At 35.6% G+C, this 18,775-nt stretch overlaps 2 protein-coding genes, 1 long non-coding RNA gene and 1 pseudogene across 3 annotated transcripts; all 4 read left to right on the top strand.

The window, feature by feature from the left end:
* On the top strand, positions 641–4,242 carry LOC104715546 (annotated as a pseudogene).
* On the top strand, positions 4,467–5,817 carry LOC104711678. Its single transcript, XR_755379.2, has 3 exons — positions 4,467–4,672; positions 4,887–5,110; positions 5,488–5,817. It is a non-coding gene; the product is annotated as an uncharacterized LOC104711678 (long non-coding RNA).
* On the top strand, positions 13,471–14,878 carry LOC104715545 (leucine-rich repeat receptor protein kinase EMS1-like). The gene is made up of 4 exons (XM_010432940.1): positions 13,471–13,596; positions 13,668–13,835; positions 13,976–14,102; positions 14,223–14,878. Exons 1-4 carry the CDS (start codon positions 13,471–13,473, stop codon positions 14,876–14,878), a joined length of 1,077 nt encoding a protein of 358 aa, XP_010431242.1.
* LOC104711675 (aspartyl protease family protein 1) lies at positions 15,228–18,566 on the top strand. The gene is given in 11 exon segments (XM_010428386.2): positions 15,228–15,649; positions 15,652–15,790; positions 15,901–16,042; positions 16,141–16,373; positions 16,618–16,848; positions 16,966–17,101; positions 17,315–17,388; positions 17,603–17,702; positions 17,800–17,866; positions 17,982–18,053; positions 18,133–18,566. Coding segments are annotated over 11 exon segments (1,590 nt in total). The 5' UTR covers positions 15,228–15,492; the 3' UTR covers positions 18,372–18,566.

Genomic DNA, 18,775 nt, shown 5'->3' with positions numbered 1-18,775 from the left:
ATTTAAGAGAATAATTTAGTGGAAAGATAAGAATGAATCATGTTCTCCACAATACTAAACCCATTTTCTATACTTGTTGGTTTTATATTAAACAAAGCATTACAAAATAGAGATATAAAAATGGACTTCTCAAATATAGATATTATATTAATCTTTAATACTACTAATGAAAAATTAATAAAACAGAAACTATAAAAACACTTATCAATCAAATTTATTCACATTTGTTTTATATTGTTACTTTATAAATTTTAGATTGAATTGTTTGATAGATTGTAAATTTACAAAAAATATATAATTTAATTATCTTGACAATTAATGAATTGTTACTTTATAAATAAATCTCTACAGCATAAATAATTCATTAATTGTCAAGATAACACGAATATAGATAACCATATGTACTAGCAACTTCACATATTGAGAATTCTAATCAAACAATTGAACATCTCGATAATGGCTTCCCTTGGTTTGATTCTATGTCTTTTTTCGGTTCTTCTCATGAGCCTTTGTCAAATTCCTACAGCTAAAGATGAAAGAAAGGCAAGTCGTTATCCATAAGAACTAATCTACGTTTTCTTAACTTGTATTGGTCTCTCATTATGGGTTGTGACTTGTGACATTTTGACGCATGCAGGTGTATATTGCATACATGGGAGCTCTTCCTTCAAATGCTTCTTACTTTCCTATGTCTCACCATCAGAATATTCTTCAAGAAGTTATCGAATCAAGGTTTGATAAAAGATTCTCAAATCTTGTTCCTTGTTGTTTACGTTATTATTTTTTCGCTTTTTGATCTGCAGTTCCGTTGAGGAGTCTTTGGTCAGAAGCTATGGAAGAAGTTTCAATGGTTTTGCAGCCAAACTTACTGAATCTGAAAGAGATAAACTTATGGGTGCGTAAATTTTATATGATCATAAAAATATTATGAGACACTCGTTCATGTTGGTTAATTTGAAAATGTTTTTCATGTGTGATTCGAAGTTATGGACGGTGTGGTTTCGGTTTTTCCAAATACGGTTTATAAGCTTCTTACCACAAGATCTTACGAGTTCATGGGACTTGGTGACAAGAGCAAGCACGTCCCTAATGTTGAGACCAATATAATAGTTGGGGTAATAGACGGCGGAATCTGGCCTGAGTCCAAGAGTTTTTTGGATAAAGGCTTCGGCCCAATACCAAAAAAATGGAAAGGAACTTGCGCAGGAGGAACTAATTTCACCTGCAACAAGTTAGTAACATTTTCACTTTTTTTTTTCTTTTCCAATTTTCTTGCTTGACAAGAAAATATCAAAAGATAAAGATCAATCCTCCTTTTACAGGAAGGTGATTGGAGCACGACACTATGTGCAGAACTCGGCTAGGGACGATGACCCCCACGGGTCACACACGGCTTCAACAGCCGCAGGAAACAAAGTAAAAGGAGTGAGTGTGAACGGTGTGGCACAAGGAACTGCAAGAGGTGGTGTGCCTTTAGGTAGAATTGCTATTTACAGAGTTTGCGAGCCACCAGGTTGTAATGCCGATGCAATTTTAGCTGCATTTGACGATGCTATTGCTGATGGAGTCGATGTTATAACCATTTCTATTGGAGGAGTTATTGCTAGAGTCGATGTTGACCCTATCGCTATTGGATCGTTTCACGCGATGCTCAAAGGCATTGTTACCACGGCTTCTGCCGGAAACGTAGGTCCAAAACTTGGAACAACGTCTAAGCTTTCACCGTGGATCATATCGGTGGCAGCAGCTTCTGATAGAAAGTTTGTTACTAATGTGGTCAACGGAGAAGGGAAAACCATACCGGTAAGAAGGTTTTCTCTTGTTTTAGTTGATTTATGAATGTGATATTGTCTTCACTCATGGTGATTATGTATCGACGTTCAGGGACGATCGATCAATGACTTTGACTTAAAAGGAAAGAAGTATCCTTTGGCATACGGGAAAACTGCTTCAAGCAAGTGTCCAGAAGAGCTAGCAAGGTAACTTGTGATTCAAGAACTCTGTAGCGACCTAACTTGTGACTCAAGAATTTTCACTTTTATGTATATATCTTCATTTATTTGGCATTCATTCTCTGGTAGGAGGTGCACTAGCGGTTGNATTTTCTTGCTTGACAAGAAAATATCAAAAGATAAAGATCAATCCTCCTTTTACAGGAAGGTGATTGGAGCACGACACTATGTGCAGAACTCGGCTAGGGACGATGACCCCCACGGGTCACACACGGCTTCAACAGCCGCAGGAAACAAAGTAAAAGGAGTGAGTGTGAACGGTGTGGCACAAGGAACTGCAAGAGGTGGTGTGCCTTTAGGTAGAATTGCTATTTACAGAGTTTGCGAGCCACCAGGTTGTAATGCCGATGCAATTTTAGCTGCATTTGACGATGCTATTGCTGATGGAGTCGATGTTATAACCATTTCTATTGGAGGAGTTATTGCTAGAGTCGATGTTGACCCTATCGCTATTGGATCGTTTCACGCGATGCTCAAAGGCATTGTTACCACGGCTTCTGCCGGAAACGTAGGTCCAAAACTTGGAACAACGTCTAAGCTTTCACCGTGGATCATATCGGTGGCAGCAGCTTCTGATAGAAAGTTTGTTACTAATGTGGTCAACGGAGAAGGGAAAACCATACCGGTAAGAAGGTTTTCTCTTGTTTTAGTTGATTTATGAATGTGATATTGTCTTCACTCATGGTGATTATGTATCGACGTTCAGGGACGATCGATCAATGACTTTGACTTAAAAGGAAAGAAGTATCCTTTGGCATACGGGAAAACTGCTTCAAGCAAGTGTCCAGAAGAGCTAGCAAGGTAACTTGTGACTCAAGAACTCTGTAGCGACCTAACTTGTGACTCAAGAATTTTCACTTTTATGTATATATCTTCATTTATTTGGCATTCATTCTCTGGTAGGAGGTGCACTAGCGGTTGCCTGAACACGGTAAAAGGAAAGATTGTTGTGTGCGATGTTCCAAATAATGTTATGGAACAAAAAGACGCAGGTGCAGTTGGAACTATCCTTCATGCAACTAATGTTGATCCTGTTCTTAATCTTATTGCGGTTTCAACCTTAAATGATACCAATTATGAAGCCTTCAGATCTTACGTTCTCTCTTCACCGTAAGAAACTTTTCCATAAACATTATTTGATTAGATTTTTTGAAGATGTTTATGAAACTTTTCGATGTGAAACAGAAACCCGCAAGGAACTATAAGGAAGAGTGGTACATTTAAAGATTATCATCCCATAGTTGCTAATTTCTCTTCCCGTGGTCCAAGCACTCTCTTTAGCGACATTATGAAGGTACTAATTAAAAGATTAAAACAAAATTCACAGAACATTGTGTGTAATTTGCATTTTTTGGTATTTGGATCGGTGTCCTGACAACTAATATATATATATATATATATATGCAGCCAGATATAACAGCTCCAGGAGTGAATATATTAGCGGCATATACACCATTGGCTCGAACGGCACTTCCAGGACAAAGTGTGGATTACTATATGATGAGCGGAACATCTATGGCTTGCCCTCATGTCGCAGGTGTAGCTGCTTATGTCAAGACAATTCATCCTAATTGGTCACCTTCTGCCGTCAAATCAGCTATCATGACTACTGGTATCAACATCGAACTATTTCTTCCCTGAAGAAAAAGTTTAAGTGACTTGTGGCTTGAATCGTTTTTTGTTTTTGTTGCAGCTTGGGCAATGGACGCTTCGAAAAATGCAGAAGCTGAGTTTGCATATGGATCAGGATTTGTTAACCCTACAGTAGCAGCTGATCCAGGACTTGTTTACGAAATAGCTAAAGAGGATTACTTGAACATGCTTTGCTCTTTGGACTACTCATCCCGAGGAATTAGTACTCTCGCGGGCAGAACCTTTACTTGTTCTGAAAAATCTAAGATTAACATGAGAAATCTCAACTACCCATCAATGACAGCCAAAGTTTCAGCCTCATCCACTTCAGATATCACATTTTCAAGAACAGTCACCAACGTTGGGAAAAAAAGATCCACTTACAAGGCAAAATTGTCTGGGAATCCCAAACTCAGAATCAAGGTTGAGCCACAGACTCTCTATTTCAAGTCACCGGGGGAGAAGAAGTCTTACACCGTTACAATCTCTGGAAAGAGCCTTGCTGGTATTTCTGGTATTATGTCTGCGTCTCTGGTCTGGTCGGATGGTTCATACCATGTGAGAAGTCCTATTGTTTTGTACACTTAATTAGGCATAACCCCCAAATTCAATAAATTTATTTGATGTTTGGCGTTCGTTTAATGTTTGATGTTAAAAATATCTATAATATTAGTTACCAAAAATTTCAAAATTAATTATAGATAAGATTTATAAAAAATATCTATTTCATTTGTATTTGAATTTATATTTAAATTAGGGATATTCTCATAAATAGCACAAATTTAAGTTTTTAGTCCAAAACTAGCATCCATTCATAAATATTCCAAAACTAGCACAAAATTATATACACAAAATCAAATTGTTCTCTTTCAAAATCGCTTCTCCGTCTCGAACGTTTCATCTCCGGCGAAATTATCCACATCAGCTTCTGGCTTCATTTTCGCCGGAATCAGTTCTCTTTCTCTTCTTCCTTCTCTGACGCTTCACCTCGACGCCGAATCGATCCGACGAGTCTCCGGCTTTGCAAGGTAACGTCTGTAATAACAAGCTATATGAAATCCATTGATTAAATCTCTCCTTTCGTCTCTGATTTCACAAAATATGATCATTCGATCAATTTCAAGTAAAAATCCTGGCACTACGTTGTAAAGTCCATGTTCGAATTTAATCTCTTCTCTCTGAGTATACGTATCATATTGACTGTGTATAATAAACTTGATCCTTTTTTTATGGATATTTTAGAGATGGAGGCAGAGATAGATAAATGGCTGCAATTAAGTTCATCAATCTATGCTATTGTTTCTGGGAATGGGGTGAAGTCAAAGCAGAGGCTTCCAAATCATCTCTCAATTTTGTTGATAAACCTTTTCTTCCTCAGAACGTGAATCGCTATACTGATAAATATGAATGGTCTAGCTGGAACAAGATTGGTGATCATTGCTTTTTTAGCTAACACATTATGCAAGGTAAAAAAATACTATTCTCATTAAGACCTTCCTTGTTCAGTATTGGATAGTTTGGACTCTAGATTAGTTTTTTTGGCTCTTATTGAAGCTGCAGAATCATAAGCAACGTAGCTAACGAGATAGAGTTGAAGATATAGCTTTTACAAATTATAAAGATTGTTTGCTTCGAATGATCTAAACATAGTTCTCTTTTGATCATTAATATAACGCTGTTGTACTGTTTTTTTTATCTTAATCGTTGGGTCATATTCTTGTCAAGGAATAGAATCATAGGAACTGTGGCCTGCGTAGCTAAAGAAGATCTAGATTTTAGCTTTGGCTCCATAATTTTCTGTTTCTTCATGATCTAAAATTTTTTTGTGCTTTTCTTTTTACAGATTGTTGGTGGGTTATGTGATAATCTGTTGACATGTATAGTAAGAGCGTGGGATTATAGTAAACCGTTGTTTGTTGCACATGCAATGAGCACTTTCATATAGAACAATCCCGTAACAGAACGTCACCTTGTGTTGCTTGATGAACTTGGAATAACTCTCATTCTGCCCATCAAAAAGAAAGTAGCCTCTAGAGATTATGGTAGTGTTGCAACGGCCCATGGTGGTGTTTCATTAGGTCTACAACCGCAAACACACAAACTTTTTGATGGTCTGTTATGTTACAAATGTTATGTTATGGATGGTGTATTTTGTGAAATTCGATGGTTATTGAAGAAAATGGTAGTTTCTTAAAAATTCATGTAGGATCACTGAAATTCAGGAAAGATACCTTGACAGCTCATGATGACATTGACAAAAAATGTTCCTTTAATATAGAGGAATAAGCTATTCAGAAAAGATTGGATAATGTTTAGAAATGATATTTTAATATTTAGGATGGCTTTCATAAAAAAAAAAAAAACCAGAGATGAGCTCTTTGGATTCAAACCCAAAGCCTTTAACAAAAAATCTAAGAGAGTGTAACCAATAAGACAACTTGTTATACACTAGGCTCATTGCAAACAAAATTATTTAGGAAGGGTTGAATGATGTTTAGGAAGATTATTTAAAATTCATGATGACATTCATAAAAAAAATAAAAGGTGAGCTCTTTGGGATTTGCTAGGATCTATACAAAATGTTAATGTAACCAATAAGCCAAGTTGTTTATTGGTGGTAATTATAACAATAAATATTAATATAAGTTAAACACCATGATGCTCGATGCAAACAAATTATTCAGGAAGGATCCTTTAAAATTCATGGCTTTCATAAAAAATAAAAAGGTAAAATCTTTGGCATCTGCCATGATTTGAACCTGAAGGTTTTACAAACTCTCTAAGAGAGTGTACCAAATAAACCAATCTGTTTATTCATTGAAAGTATAACAATAAACATTAATATAGGTTGGATGCAAAGAAAATTATTCAGGAAAGATTGAATGATGTTTAGGAATGATCTTTTAAAATTCATGATGGCTTTCATAAAAAAAAAAGTATGCATAACAAATCGTTTACGATTAAAAATAGAGAATATGAGTAACATGTCGTTTAAGAGGAACATAGTATTCTTTTGCATATTTGTGAGAAATATGAGTAACTGATTTCTCCTGTATTAAAATATGATTTGCAGATTTTGAGATATTGTGGAATAACAATAATAAGAGCACAAAATAAACGATAAAGGAGATGATAGTGCATTATTCTTGTCTTGAACTACTCGAAGGCAAGTCTATCAACAAAGCTAATACTTTAGAAGATCTAGCGTAAGTCAAGTTGTTACTTAGTCTTACTTATACTAATGACACAGACTAGAGAATGAATCTGATCTTAACCAAACGAAAATGTAATCCACCACCAGGATCTTAAGGTTTATATTGTGGCTCACGTCTTAGAACATCATATTTCCCATAATCAATGTCAAGCTTCCCAAGTTGTTCCACAATTCGATCCCATTCCAAAGTCAACTAACAGTCCTCATCTCATACACCATTTCCACTACACAATTGATAGATGGAATCATTCCAGCTTTCATAGCACAAGTAAATACCTCCAACATCCCCTGTTTTACCCTCATTACAAACTCAAATCTCCAAATCCATCGTATAAATCTCACTTGTTGCCATAGAGCTTCTGAAAAAGAGTTTAACGTAAGGCTGAGCCACCACTACTTTAGCTCCTGTCGCACCAAGACAAACCGGAGCGTGTTCAGGGGGCGATCTGCATCCAAAGTTTTCACCGCCGATGATGATCGAGTATTTGATCTTCATCTCACTCGGCTCAACGAATCGTTCCTTGTAAGCAGATGGGAGACCAAATAATTGATTCAAAATTGAGACAAGTAGTAATCAGACTGGATATGATCGAGAGTTTGTTTAAAGACGCACACAACGTTCCTGTGTGCGATTTCCAATTGAACCACCACCGTTAGTGTCTTAGTAAGGAGCATCATCGGGTCATTGATGGCCTTGGAATAGCCATTGTTGTCGATCTCGATCTCGAATTCAACAGATTAGAATTCACCAGAGCGATGGAGCCGTCAGAGATTGGCGCAACTCACCGGAGACGATGGAGAACAATGACGACGACTGTAGAGAAATTGCAAAAACATCAATAATTTTGATATTTTTCCAATATATTTATATATCTTAATATATGTAAATGCTATTTTTGGAACATTTAAAAGTGTGTGCTAAGTTTGGAAGAAAAACTTAGATTAGTGCTAATCTAGGGTATTTCTCTTTAAATTATCTTGAATTATTTTATAGTACATTTAGTTAATAAAAATTGTGATTTTTTTCTTATGTAACACAAAATTTTAAAAACGAGCATATATTACTCAATTAGATGAATAAAAAAATACGGATACAATATCCCATATCGTCTAAAAAAAATGGGCAATGGTTCAGAGTCATACTATAAAAGAGACCAAAATGATTCTGAATACGAATGAGTAGAAAGCTTGATTTATCAGACATTCAAACTTTAAAAACTTTTATTTGGTTTATTCCGGTTCTTAATTTTAAATATTTTTAAAAGGTTAAATATGATAAATATTATACCGTAGATACACAATAAATATTAAAAATTAAGATGATATAGTGTGAGTTAAAATATATCAGGATGGTTTATATAGCAGGACTGGTTTTATCGATATTTTTATAAATTAAAAATTATCATTAATTCGGTGTTACACGGGTAAAACATCATTTCATTATTTTGTTAACACTATGGTATCAGAGAATAGACATATCTAATTAAATTGATTAGATAAATATTATGTAAAAAATAAATTATATTGCGGTATTATATAGTTTAAACCATAAAATTAACAATTATTATATAATTATAACATATTTAACCAACAAATACAACTCATAATTTAAATATTTTAGTTATAAATAATTTTACCCCGCGGTGTACCGCATGTCCTAATCTAGTCGTTTTAACATTATAGGAACATAGTAATCAAGTGGAGATAATTTAGGGATAATCAACATAAGATATTATAGTTTCTTTTTTCACTAAAACATTTAAAACTTTTAATTAAAATAAAAAACAGAAATTGATTTTGTTAAGATATTTTAGGAAAACATATACTATTTCCAAATTTGGTATTATTTGTTTATAAAACTAGGGCTATATTAATTTGTAACCCCAGAAGAAAAAAAAAATTAAATCTGTAGCCCTCCTTATTTCGAGGGGGGTATTGAATTAGAATTTTAAAAGATTTTGTAGGATTTATTAAATTTTGGATTTTGAGAGATTTCAATGAGATTGTATGATACTTAAGTGAATTTGTTATTATTTTTATTTTATAAAAAACAAAGTAGTTTATGATTTTGTGAGATTTATTGAAAGATTTTAAGAGATTCACACACAAAGGCAAATAGGTTCATCGACTTCTCAAACACAAAAGTCATGTATGTGTCTAATAATTATGGTTTTAATGGACAACACAATGGAAGATGTTTAGAATATGATTTTTCAGACATGTTCAATATTGCAGAGGAAAACTGCAGAACTAATCAATTGTGGCAAGCAGACTAGAGAGAGGAGAAATGAACAAAATAGTGTCGCCTAACGCTACTGAGCCGAAGGATAACACAACAACTGGGAGAGAGGAGGAGACAAAGAAAGAGTTGTTAAAGGATCAGGAATGGATCACTCCTCAAAAGTCTGGTCATAAGAAGGGTCCTAGTCCGAAGACGTTTCAGAAGAGTTGTCTTCTGCAGAAGACGTTTTTTCAATGAAAAGACACAATTGATTCAAAACTGGAATCTGGGGATCAATTCGTTTCTCAAAAACCAATCTCGATTCCGATATTATGTTTTGTTTTATTTTGAAACCTTTTTTTCTCCACAATTACCATAGTAATTGAAAACATTCACGCAAATGTATTTAACCCAAAAAAAACAAACAAACAAAATAATCCTACGAGAGTTTGTGTAGTAGCAACCGAAAGGCCAGAAACGCCGGTCGCCAAGTAATCAGAACGAAGAGTGTTTGAACTGGTCAGATTTGTCTTCGATGACTTCAGCACTTCAACCGCTTCATGGACTTTTCCAGCTAAGTCTTCTGGTGACTTCAGCAAAATAAGCAACTCCGGCTTGTCCATTTCCAAAAGCATCCCGTAATTTTCTTAGCAAGTTGGGGCTTGAGTTTCTCCACATGAGGGTAAAGCAGCTCTCCGATCATTTGCTTTTCCCTCCCAATTGTATCAGCCTGTCTTTGTTGGTTTAATTTCTTCATATCTTTCCCACGACCATAGGATCTGTTATGCTGCATCTGCTGGTTCGAAGAATCTCTTGACAAGGAAGCATTTGAGTAGACTGATACACATGGGGCACATACGAAACAACATTGCTATCCAACTGTTCTTTTCTGTTCTGCTTATTGTTTCTGAGAGAAAGAAAGAGAGAAGATGACAAGAATAAAACGAAACCTTCTTTTTCCGAGAGTGAAAGAACAAAGGAAGACGATGCCTTTTTTTTTTCTTTAGAACTTCGATTTTTTTTTTTTTTTTCAAATCCTTCAGAATAACACATATGGAGGTGAGATTGTTTCGTATTTGAATAACAGTGGATTTTATAAGATTTTTATAAATCTATGATTGAATAACAAAATATTCTAAGTTACTTTGACTGATTTTAAGAAAATTCTAAATTCAATAACACTGGATTTGGATAGTGATTTAAAAATCACAAATTGAATAACAGAAGATTTTAATAAAAAACAAGAATCTTTTAAAATTCTAATTCAATACCCCCCTCTTCATATTTAGTTCTCTCTCTTCTGTTTGTTTTTTTTTTCCTTACTTATCCTTCTCTTTTTCATGTAACTACAAAAATACCATTGAACATAAAATTATGTTATCTCTTTATAAAGTCCATGATATGATTCATAAACCACCGATCAATAACACTGTTCCGGCCAATAATACTATTCATCTGAGATTGCCAACACTAAACACTAATCATTATATGATATAGTAAAAACATTTTGCAATTTTAATGTATAACTATTTATTTATCATGCTAAATAGTATGATATGAGGATAAGATTACATATTGACATCCTTATATTTTAATTTTAATGAAATTTTAATGCTTTAATAAGAATATATTATGGTTAGATGATTATTTATTGGATTAACACGATAACAATATATATACAAATAAGTTTATAAATATATCGTGTTAAGTCCTTTTATATCGTGATAAGTTTGACGAAAATGTTCACGAAATACATAAGTAAAAGCATATAATTAAATTATGTATTCAGTTAATATGATAACAAAATATATATATAAATAAGTGTACATATGTATCGTGTTACATCAAAGTATATCGTGATATGTTTAACAATAATGTGATAAACTTATAGTTATCATGGATAAGATAGTTGTTATCTAGATAATATTAATATTAACATGCTAAGTTAATATGCTAAGTTATTCAATACTTGATAAATTGAAATTTACCATGATAAATTATTTAATATTTGATAAATTAATATTTAATAAATTAATATTAATATTTAACATTGATAAGATAGTTGTTATCTAGATAATATTTATATTAACATGCTAAGTTGATAAATTAAAATTTAACATGCTAAATTATTTAAATATTCGATAAATTAATATTTATCTCTTATTCATGTCACTGAGTGGAGCAGTCAGAGTAACTGTCTCCCGCAAGAATTCCTCCTCCCGGATCTGTCCAGGCACCGTCAACCCCACAACATCAGTGGTGCTCACTTCCACAACACACAACTCGCCTCACCTCAACCGCCGCCACATCCGATGATGTAGGCTTCAACCTAGGCACACAAATTTAACAACACACATACCTCCTTCATCGCCATCATAATCTCCAACCAAAATGTACACATACAACCATCGTCCGTTCTCATTGCATGTTTTCGTCGGATTTGAAAATCACCACTGAAATTTAGAAATCATTGATGGGATTGGAAACCACTGTTGAATCTTGGTCTTAGCCTTCAAGGAAACAAAATTGGAATCACCACACTAACAACTATTTCTCTCAATCATAAAATCAAATCAGAAATAACGAAGAAGGTTGTTTCTTTCCCCAACAGTCTTCGTCGTTTTTTCTCGGTCGTTGGTTTAACAAAAAGAAGAAGAAAAGAAAGAATTAATGACAAAGGGGTATAAAGTAAATTTCCTTGCCCAAACACTGTAGAAAAATTTGTCAGAAGTCTCACCTAATTAACGAGTCGTCTAGGGGTACAGTTTGATAATACTAACCTCAATTTCTTTCTTATTTATTCAAATTGTCAAATGATTAATTATGTAATATCTTACAAAACAAAGGGTAGAACACAAAATGTACTTCAAAAATGTATATATAGATATATAAGAAAATTTAGTGAAATATGACTCTATTGTTTTTTGCCAATTCTTGAATTTGCATTCTTGTTGGAGCTCATCTATAATCTTTCTCATTGCATCAATATCTTTTTGTGTTTTCTCACATTGTATCCAAAAGTTGTGGAGCGTCCTAGATGTGATAGTTGCTTTCTTATGTATAATTGATTCTAAAGATATCGCAATATATTCTTGGACTTTATCATCAAGTATAGTAACAATAATTTTTTCTAAACTCTGAACTTCTATATATTAATCATTATTGTTGTACCCACGATTCGACATCTCGGGAAACAGGCAAAGGGCCTGGGCCGGGCACGACTAATGGGCCAAGGGCGTATTATTGGTTGACCCATCAGGCCCGGAGAAAAGAAGAGAGCGCGGAGAGGCGTCGCGTTAGTTAGCTCGCAGCTCGTGCTCGGTCAAAGATTCCCGCATTAAAGAGGATTAATTAGGACGCGAAAATCATGTCTTAACAATTACGCATTAAATGGGGTAATAAATTGGTCTGTATAAATAAGTAGAGGGGGGAGTGTTTGTAAAGGATCGAACAATTTTTAGCTCAAGCAATACAGTATAATTCTAGCACTCAAACACTCTCAATTCAGTTTGGAACTTTTAACGGTGATAAGCTTCTTCATACTTAAATCACTTCGAAAGGAGATAATTGATCTTAGTTCTCACAATTATAACCTGGATAATCTAGTAAATTATTGACATCCATCATATTAGGATAGCCGAAATTATAAATTAATAAAATTCTATAAAATGTAAATTATAACAAAAGTATAAGATACAATATTCGAAACTATAAAAATAAAAAAAATGTATTTATCGATAAATTAAAACTTCAATAAATTAATAAAATTTCGTGGTTCAGACTTATTAATTTGTAGAGGTTTTACTGTAATTGTCAAAGTGCATGGAGCATATTAGAAGATTTGTTTAAGGGTGATTTTGTAAACTTTCGCGCATACGAAGACAAAGTTCTTTGATTAGTTAGTTAGGCCATCTTTATCGGCATAACTTTTAGGGTGTTCTAAGGCCTTTTTAAAAAGAAAATATTGTAATAGTGGACTTAGAACAGGTTTATGGATCTTATTCCAGAACAGTTTTTGAGCTTGTTCTTGTGTGACGTGGCGTTATCTCATTGGAAACAATTTTTTTTGCAACCGAGAGATCGTTTCATTTTTTCATTTCTTCGATATCGTGACAAACTCCTTGTAAAATCGGAAGAAATTTGTCCCAAAATTCAGTTGAAAATGGAGGAGAATGATTTAATTTTTGGTGACCTCCGACTATTCGAACCGTTACTCATCACCTCCACCGACGGCGACTCTGGTTCAGGTAATCGTGACTCGTCTCCTTCCGATGGCGAATTGATTTTTTTTTCTGGGTTATCGTTGATCTGGATTCTTTTCATCGATGGATGGTGATTTGATTTGAAAACTTTGCTTGTGTGATATGATATAGAGATGAGAGATCTTGATTATGTGTGAAGAGGACTCTCAACAGATCGTAGAGGAGATTCATGAAATAAAAGTGGTTGGTGTCAAGGAATCAATTTCATCAGAGAGAGAACCATACTGCACAAAACAATTGATTCCCCAATCTAAGGTACAAGTCTCTTTTCTGGAACCTAGTCATAGACTTTACAGTGATATAGGTGTTTCACAATGCTATTTCAGTTTTCGGGTTCGTTGCCTTCTTGGATTGGTAAATGGAAGGAAATGGACTCACTTCTGTTGGCTAACAATAGGTTTACAGGAGAAATCCCTCGTGAGATTGAAGATTGTCCAATGTTAAAGCATCTCAGTCTAGCTAGCAACTTGTTAACTGGTTCGATTCCTAGGGAGGTTTGTGGTTCAGGTTCGTTAGAGGAGATTGATCTCTCTGGGAACTTTCTTTCAAGAACCATTGAGGAAGTCTTCGTTGGATGTTCTTCTCTTATAGAGTTGGTTCTTACTAATAACAAGATCTTGGTAACCTTATGCAGCTTGAGTACTTTGATGCTTCTGAGAACTGGTTATCTGGAGAGATACCAACAAAGATCTGTGGATTGCCTAATCTGGTGTTCTTGAATCTAGCCAAGAATAATCTAGGAGGAGAGGTGCCGAGAGATGGTGTTTGCTAGGATCCTTCCAAGGCATTGTTTTCAGGGAACAAAGAGTTGTGTGGCAGAGTAATTGGATCAGATTGCAAGATCGATGGAACTAAGTTGATGAGTGCTTGGGGACTTGCAGGGCTCATTCTTGGGGGTATGATCATCATCTCTGTGTTTGTTTTCTCTCTATGCAAATGGGTTATGTCAAAGAGAGTGAAGCATAGAGATGATCCAGAGGGAATGGAAGAAACCAGGTTAAAAGGTTTTGTTGATCAAAATCTCTATTTCTTAAGTGGAAGCAGATCAAGAGAGCCATTAAGCATCAATGTGGCCATGTTCGAGCAGCCACTTCTCAAGGTGAGTCTGGGAGATATTGTGGAGGGAACAGATCACTTCTGTAAGAAGAACATTATAGGAGATGGTGGTTTTGGGACAGTTTACAAAACTTGTTTACCCGGTGGGAAAACAGTAGCGGTCAAGAAGCTAAGCGAAGCCAAGACTCAGGGAAATCGTGAATTCATGGCAGAAATGGAGACTCTAGGGAAAGTGAAGCATCCGAATCTGGTGTCTTTGCTTGGATACTGCTCTTTCAGTGAAGAGAAGCTTCTTGTGTATGAGTACATGGTAAATGGTAGCTTGGACCACTGGTTAAGGAACCAAACTGGGATACTAGAGTTACTAGACTGGTCCAAACGCCTCAAGATCGCAGTTGGAGCGGCAAGAGGGTTAGCTTTCTTACACCATGGTTTCCTTGAGACAACATACACACCCTCTCGTTACAATTGCAGCTTATGATACAAAACAAATTTCCTAGTTTTAGCTCTTGTGTAATTTCAATATTTATGTATCAAATGTACAATAAAAATTGATTATTATATTATTAAATCTTATGATCTTAACCATATTCTTCCAATAACTAACTTTTTAACAAAAGTTCTTAACTAATGATATTACATTATTTTCACAATATTTATATTGTAAGAACACCCAAAACTGTTTTCCCTTTAAAGATGCCCTTAGAAGATAGAACATATAGAAGGAGTAAAGTGGAAAATACGAAGACTAGAGGGACTTTTCCGCAAAAAGAAAGAGTTGACTTTAGAGACTTTTTATAACAGTAAGTCCAGAAGTCGTCTCCCTGCATTTGTCAACCTTGAGCTTCAGGGAAAGAAGACGAAGATGCAAATAATGGCTACTACTCCGATTAAACAAGTATTTTTACTCCAAGTATCAAATCAACGTCTCTCAGCATGTCTGGTACAATGCGAACTAGTCAAGCTTTTGACTTTTTTTGTGGTTTCCTTACATATACGGGATTTGTCCCGTTGTATTCCGTTATCTGAGAAAGCAACCGGAGTTTTGTTCCGGAGGTGTTTTTGTTTTCTCGGAAAAGCTCGGAGATTGAAGTCATGGACGTTGCACGCCAAGTGTTTGTGTTATTGTCTGTGTTAGTGATGTGTTGGGGTTTCGAGAGATGTGAGGCTTCTGGGAAGTTCAGCTTCGAAGTTCATCACATGTTCTCTGATACGGTCAAGCAAACTCTTGGGTTTGGCGATTTAGTTCCGAAAAGGGAAGTTTGGACTACTTCAAGCTTTTGGCCCACCGTGATCGGTTGATCAGAGGTCGAGGTCTTGCCTCCAACAATGAAGAACCTCCTGTCACGTTCATGCGGGGAAACCGAACGATTACAATCGACCTTCTAGGATCGTAATGCCTCTTCTCTTTTCGTTTTCAACTTTAATGCAACCATATTTATCGATGCTGATGCTTAACTCCTTGGCTTGTTGAATATGATTTGTATATCCATTTGGCTTCAGTCTACATTACGCCAATGTCTCTGTTGGAACACCAGCCACTTGGTTCCTGGTGGCTCTTGACACTGGCAGCGATTTGTTTTGGTTGCCTTGCAATTGCGGTTCCACTTGTATCCGTGACTTGGAGGACGTTGGACTTTCACAGGTACCTTACTCCTCTCGAAAGCAAATACCTTTTTTCATATATATATATAGTCTCATTTTTAACCTATTTAGTCCCTAACTATCTCTTCTTTGACACAGAGTCTACCACTCAATCTATACAGTCCCAATGCATCTTCTACAAGTTCAAGCATTAGATGCAGTGACAAGCGTTGTTTTGGATCAGGAGGATGTTCTTCTCCTACAAGTATTTGCCCTTATCAGATTCCTTACTCTAGCACCACCGTCACTACAGGGACATTGTTACAGGATGTATTGCATTTGGTCACAGAGGACGAGGGTTTAGAGCCTGTCAAAGCTAATATCACGCTTGGGTAATTAATCACTTTCTTTTCCTTATTATATGTCTTTTCTTAACAAAAACCGTTCTGCCCGCTATTTTAACCTCTAAAGATATATGTTCATTTCGTGTTAAAAGCCGTGAAATAATCCGTCAAGCAATCTACATATTGGTACGATGAGATTGAACTTAGTTTGAAAGCTGGTCACGGAAAAAAAAATTAAAAGTAAAGGTTTTTTTTTTGCCTCTCTTGGAACTCACATGGGTTTGTGATGCAGCTGCGGTCAGAATCAGACAGGTTTGTATCGGAGAAGTGTGGCTGTGAATGGTCTTCTTGGGCTTGGTATGAAAGATTACTCAGTTCCGAGTGTACTGGCAAAAGCAAATATCACTGCAAACTCTTTCTCAATGTGTTTCGGGAATATTGTTGACTTTATCGGAAGAATCAGCTTTGGTGACAGAGGCTACACGGACCAGCTAGAGACACCACTAGTTCCTATTAAAGCAAAGTACGTTGTCAATTCCAATTTGATTTTACAAGGCTTAAAATATTTGTCAACTTGTTATTATCTATAACGATTCTGTTTCTGTCTTCTGTGATTTTCTTTATCCCAAATGAAAAATAGTCCGACATATGCTGTGAATGTGACCCAAGTATCAGTGGGGGGAGATGTTCTCGGGGTTCAGATGCTAGCTCTCTTCGACACTGGCACATCATTTACACATTTACTGGAGCCAGCATATGGTCTTATTACCAAAGCTGTAAGTGCCTTAGATCAGACTAATTATCTACTTCAATGCTGTCTGGCCAGATTCATTGTACTAATACCGTATCTAAGCGAAGTATTTATTCTTCTAGAAACTTTGTGCCGTTAAATCATTAGATTTCTCGTATCTGTAATCTTTTAGTGGGCGTCATTACTCCAAGCTTGCGTTTGTTACATTACATGACCTTTCATTCGTTTACTTTTGTAGTTTCACGATAATGTCAAGGACAAGCGACGCCCGATTGATCCTGAGATTCCATTTGAGTTCTGTTACGAAACAAGGTCATGCATGCACTCTTGTCATATGATTTTACCCATTTTAGTAAAATGTGTTGGACTTCTAACGAATAACGCCTATAAAATAAGAAAAACGGGGAACATTGAATGTCGAAGAGAACAGTAGTGTATGTAATATAGTTAACTAGCTAAGTAATCTGTAAAATAGCATGTCTCTGTTTCACATATGCGTTCTGATGTTATTTCTCTTTGCATGCAGTCCAAATACTACAAGCTTTAAATTCCCCAGAGTAAATATGACTTTTGCTGGAGGATCCCAAATGACTTTGAGAGATCCGCTTTTCACAGTGTGGAATGAGGCAAGATATTGGTGTTTTTCTTTCCTTCAGTTTCACAAAGTTTCATGGATTAGCGTATTCATATACATTTGCCTTTTGTATTCAACCTAATAAACAGGACGATTCCGCCATGTACTGCTTGGCTATCCTGAAGAGCGTGGATTTCAAGCTTAACATTATCGGACGTAAGTATTCCCAAACCTGAGTTTTACGCGGCAACGCATTCAATGCTTATAATTGAAGCAGAGAGAAAAATAAAGAGTATGTGTTGAATGCATTTTCACATATTGGTGGTTTCAGAGAACTTGATGTCAGGCTACCGCATTGTATTCGACCGGGAGAGAATGATTTTGGGTTGGAAGCGGTCTAATTGTAAGTGATAAAATCAGTAAGTGACTGTATATACCTAGGAACAAAGCATTGATAATGAAGTGTTTTGTGTTAATGGCAGGGTTTGAAGATGAAAGCTTGGAATCTACAACTCCACCACCAGAGGTCGAAGCTCCTCCACCAAGTGTATCCACTCCACCACCGACTCTTTCTCCTCCTGGTACTTCTGCTACACCACCCCTGATCGATCCTCGTAACTCCACCAGAAACCCTGGCACAGGCGGTGCAACCAACCTCACCCCTCTTGCAGCTGAACTCCTACTTCTCCTACCTCTTTTGGCCTTTATTATGTTCATATAATAATAAACCTCGATTGATGAGCAAAACAATGCTCAGTAAGCTTATTTCCCTGTTACAATGTATGTTATTGTTGTCAAAAGTGAGTGCATGGAGCAATTGTCAAACTTGTTAGGAGATTTGTTAATGACTCTTGCTGCTTGGGTCCAATGTGATTGAAATGAAACAGACTGGTAATAAAAAGGGTATTTTTGTATACTTTCATTTTGACATTGACCGGATAAACCGACTCCAGACAACTGCAATGCTGGGCATACGAAGACACTGTTCGTTGATTAGAACATATAGGAGGAGTTAACTGAAAAATACCAAGACTAGAGGGGCTTTTCCACAATAAGAAAAAGTTGACTATTTGTCGAAAAAAAGAAGAAAGTAAAAAAAAAAAAAAAAAAAAAAAAAAAAAAAAA

Source organism: Camelina sativa, chromosome 9 (assembly GCF_000633955.1).
Source record: "Camelina sativa cultivar DH55 chromosome 9, Cs, whole genome shotgun sequence".
In the NCBI taxonomy this organism is placed as follows: Eukaryota; Viridiplantae; Streptophyta; class Magnoliopsida; order Brassicales; family Brassicaceae; genus Camelina; species Camelina sativa.
The sequence above is the reverse complement of the archived record's forward strand: the minus strand, read 5'-3'. Positions and strand labels throughout refer to the sequence as shown.

Bases quoted from the DNA above. Each gene is read 5' to 3' on its own strand.
- LOC104715545 (XM_010432940.1), top strand. From the start codon at position 13,471: ATGTGTGAAGAGGACTCTCAACAGATCGTAGAGGAGATTCATGAAATA. The intron at 13,597-13,667 runs GTACAAGTCTCT...ATGCTATTTCAG, and splicing joins AATTGATTCCCCAATCTAAG to TTTTCGGGTTCGTTGCCTTC. The intron at 14,103-14,222 runs GTGTTTGCTAGG...GGGGACTTGCAG, and splicing joins AGGAGAGGTGCCGAGAGATG to GGCTCATTCTTGGGGGTATG.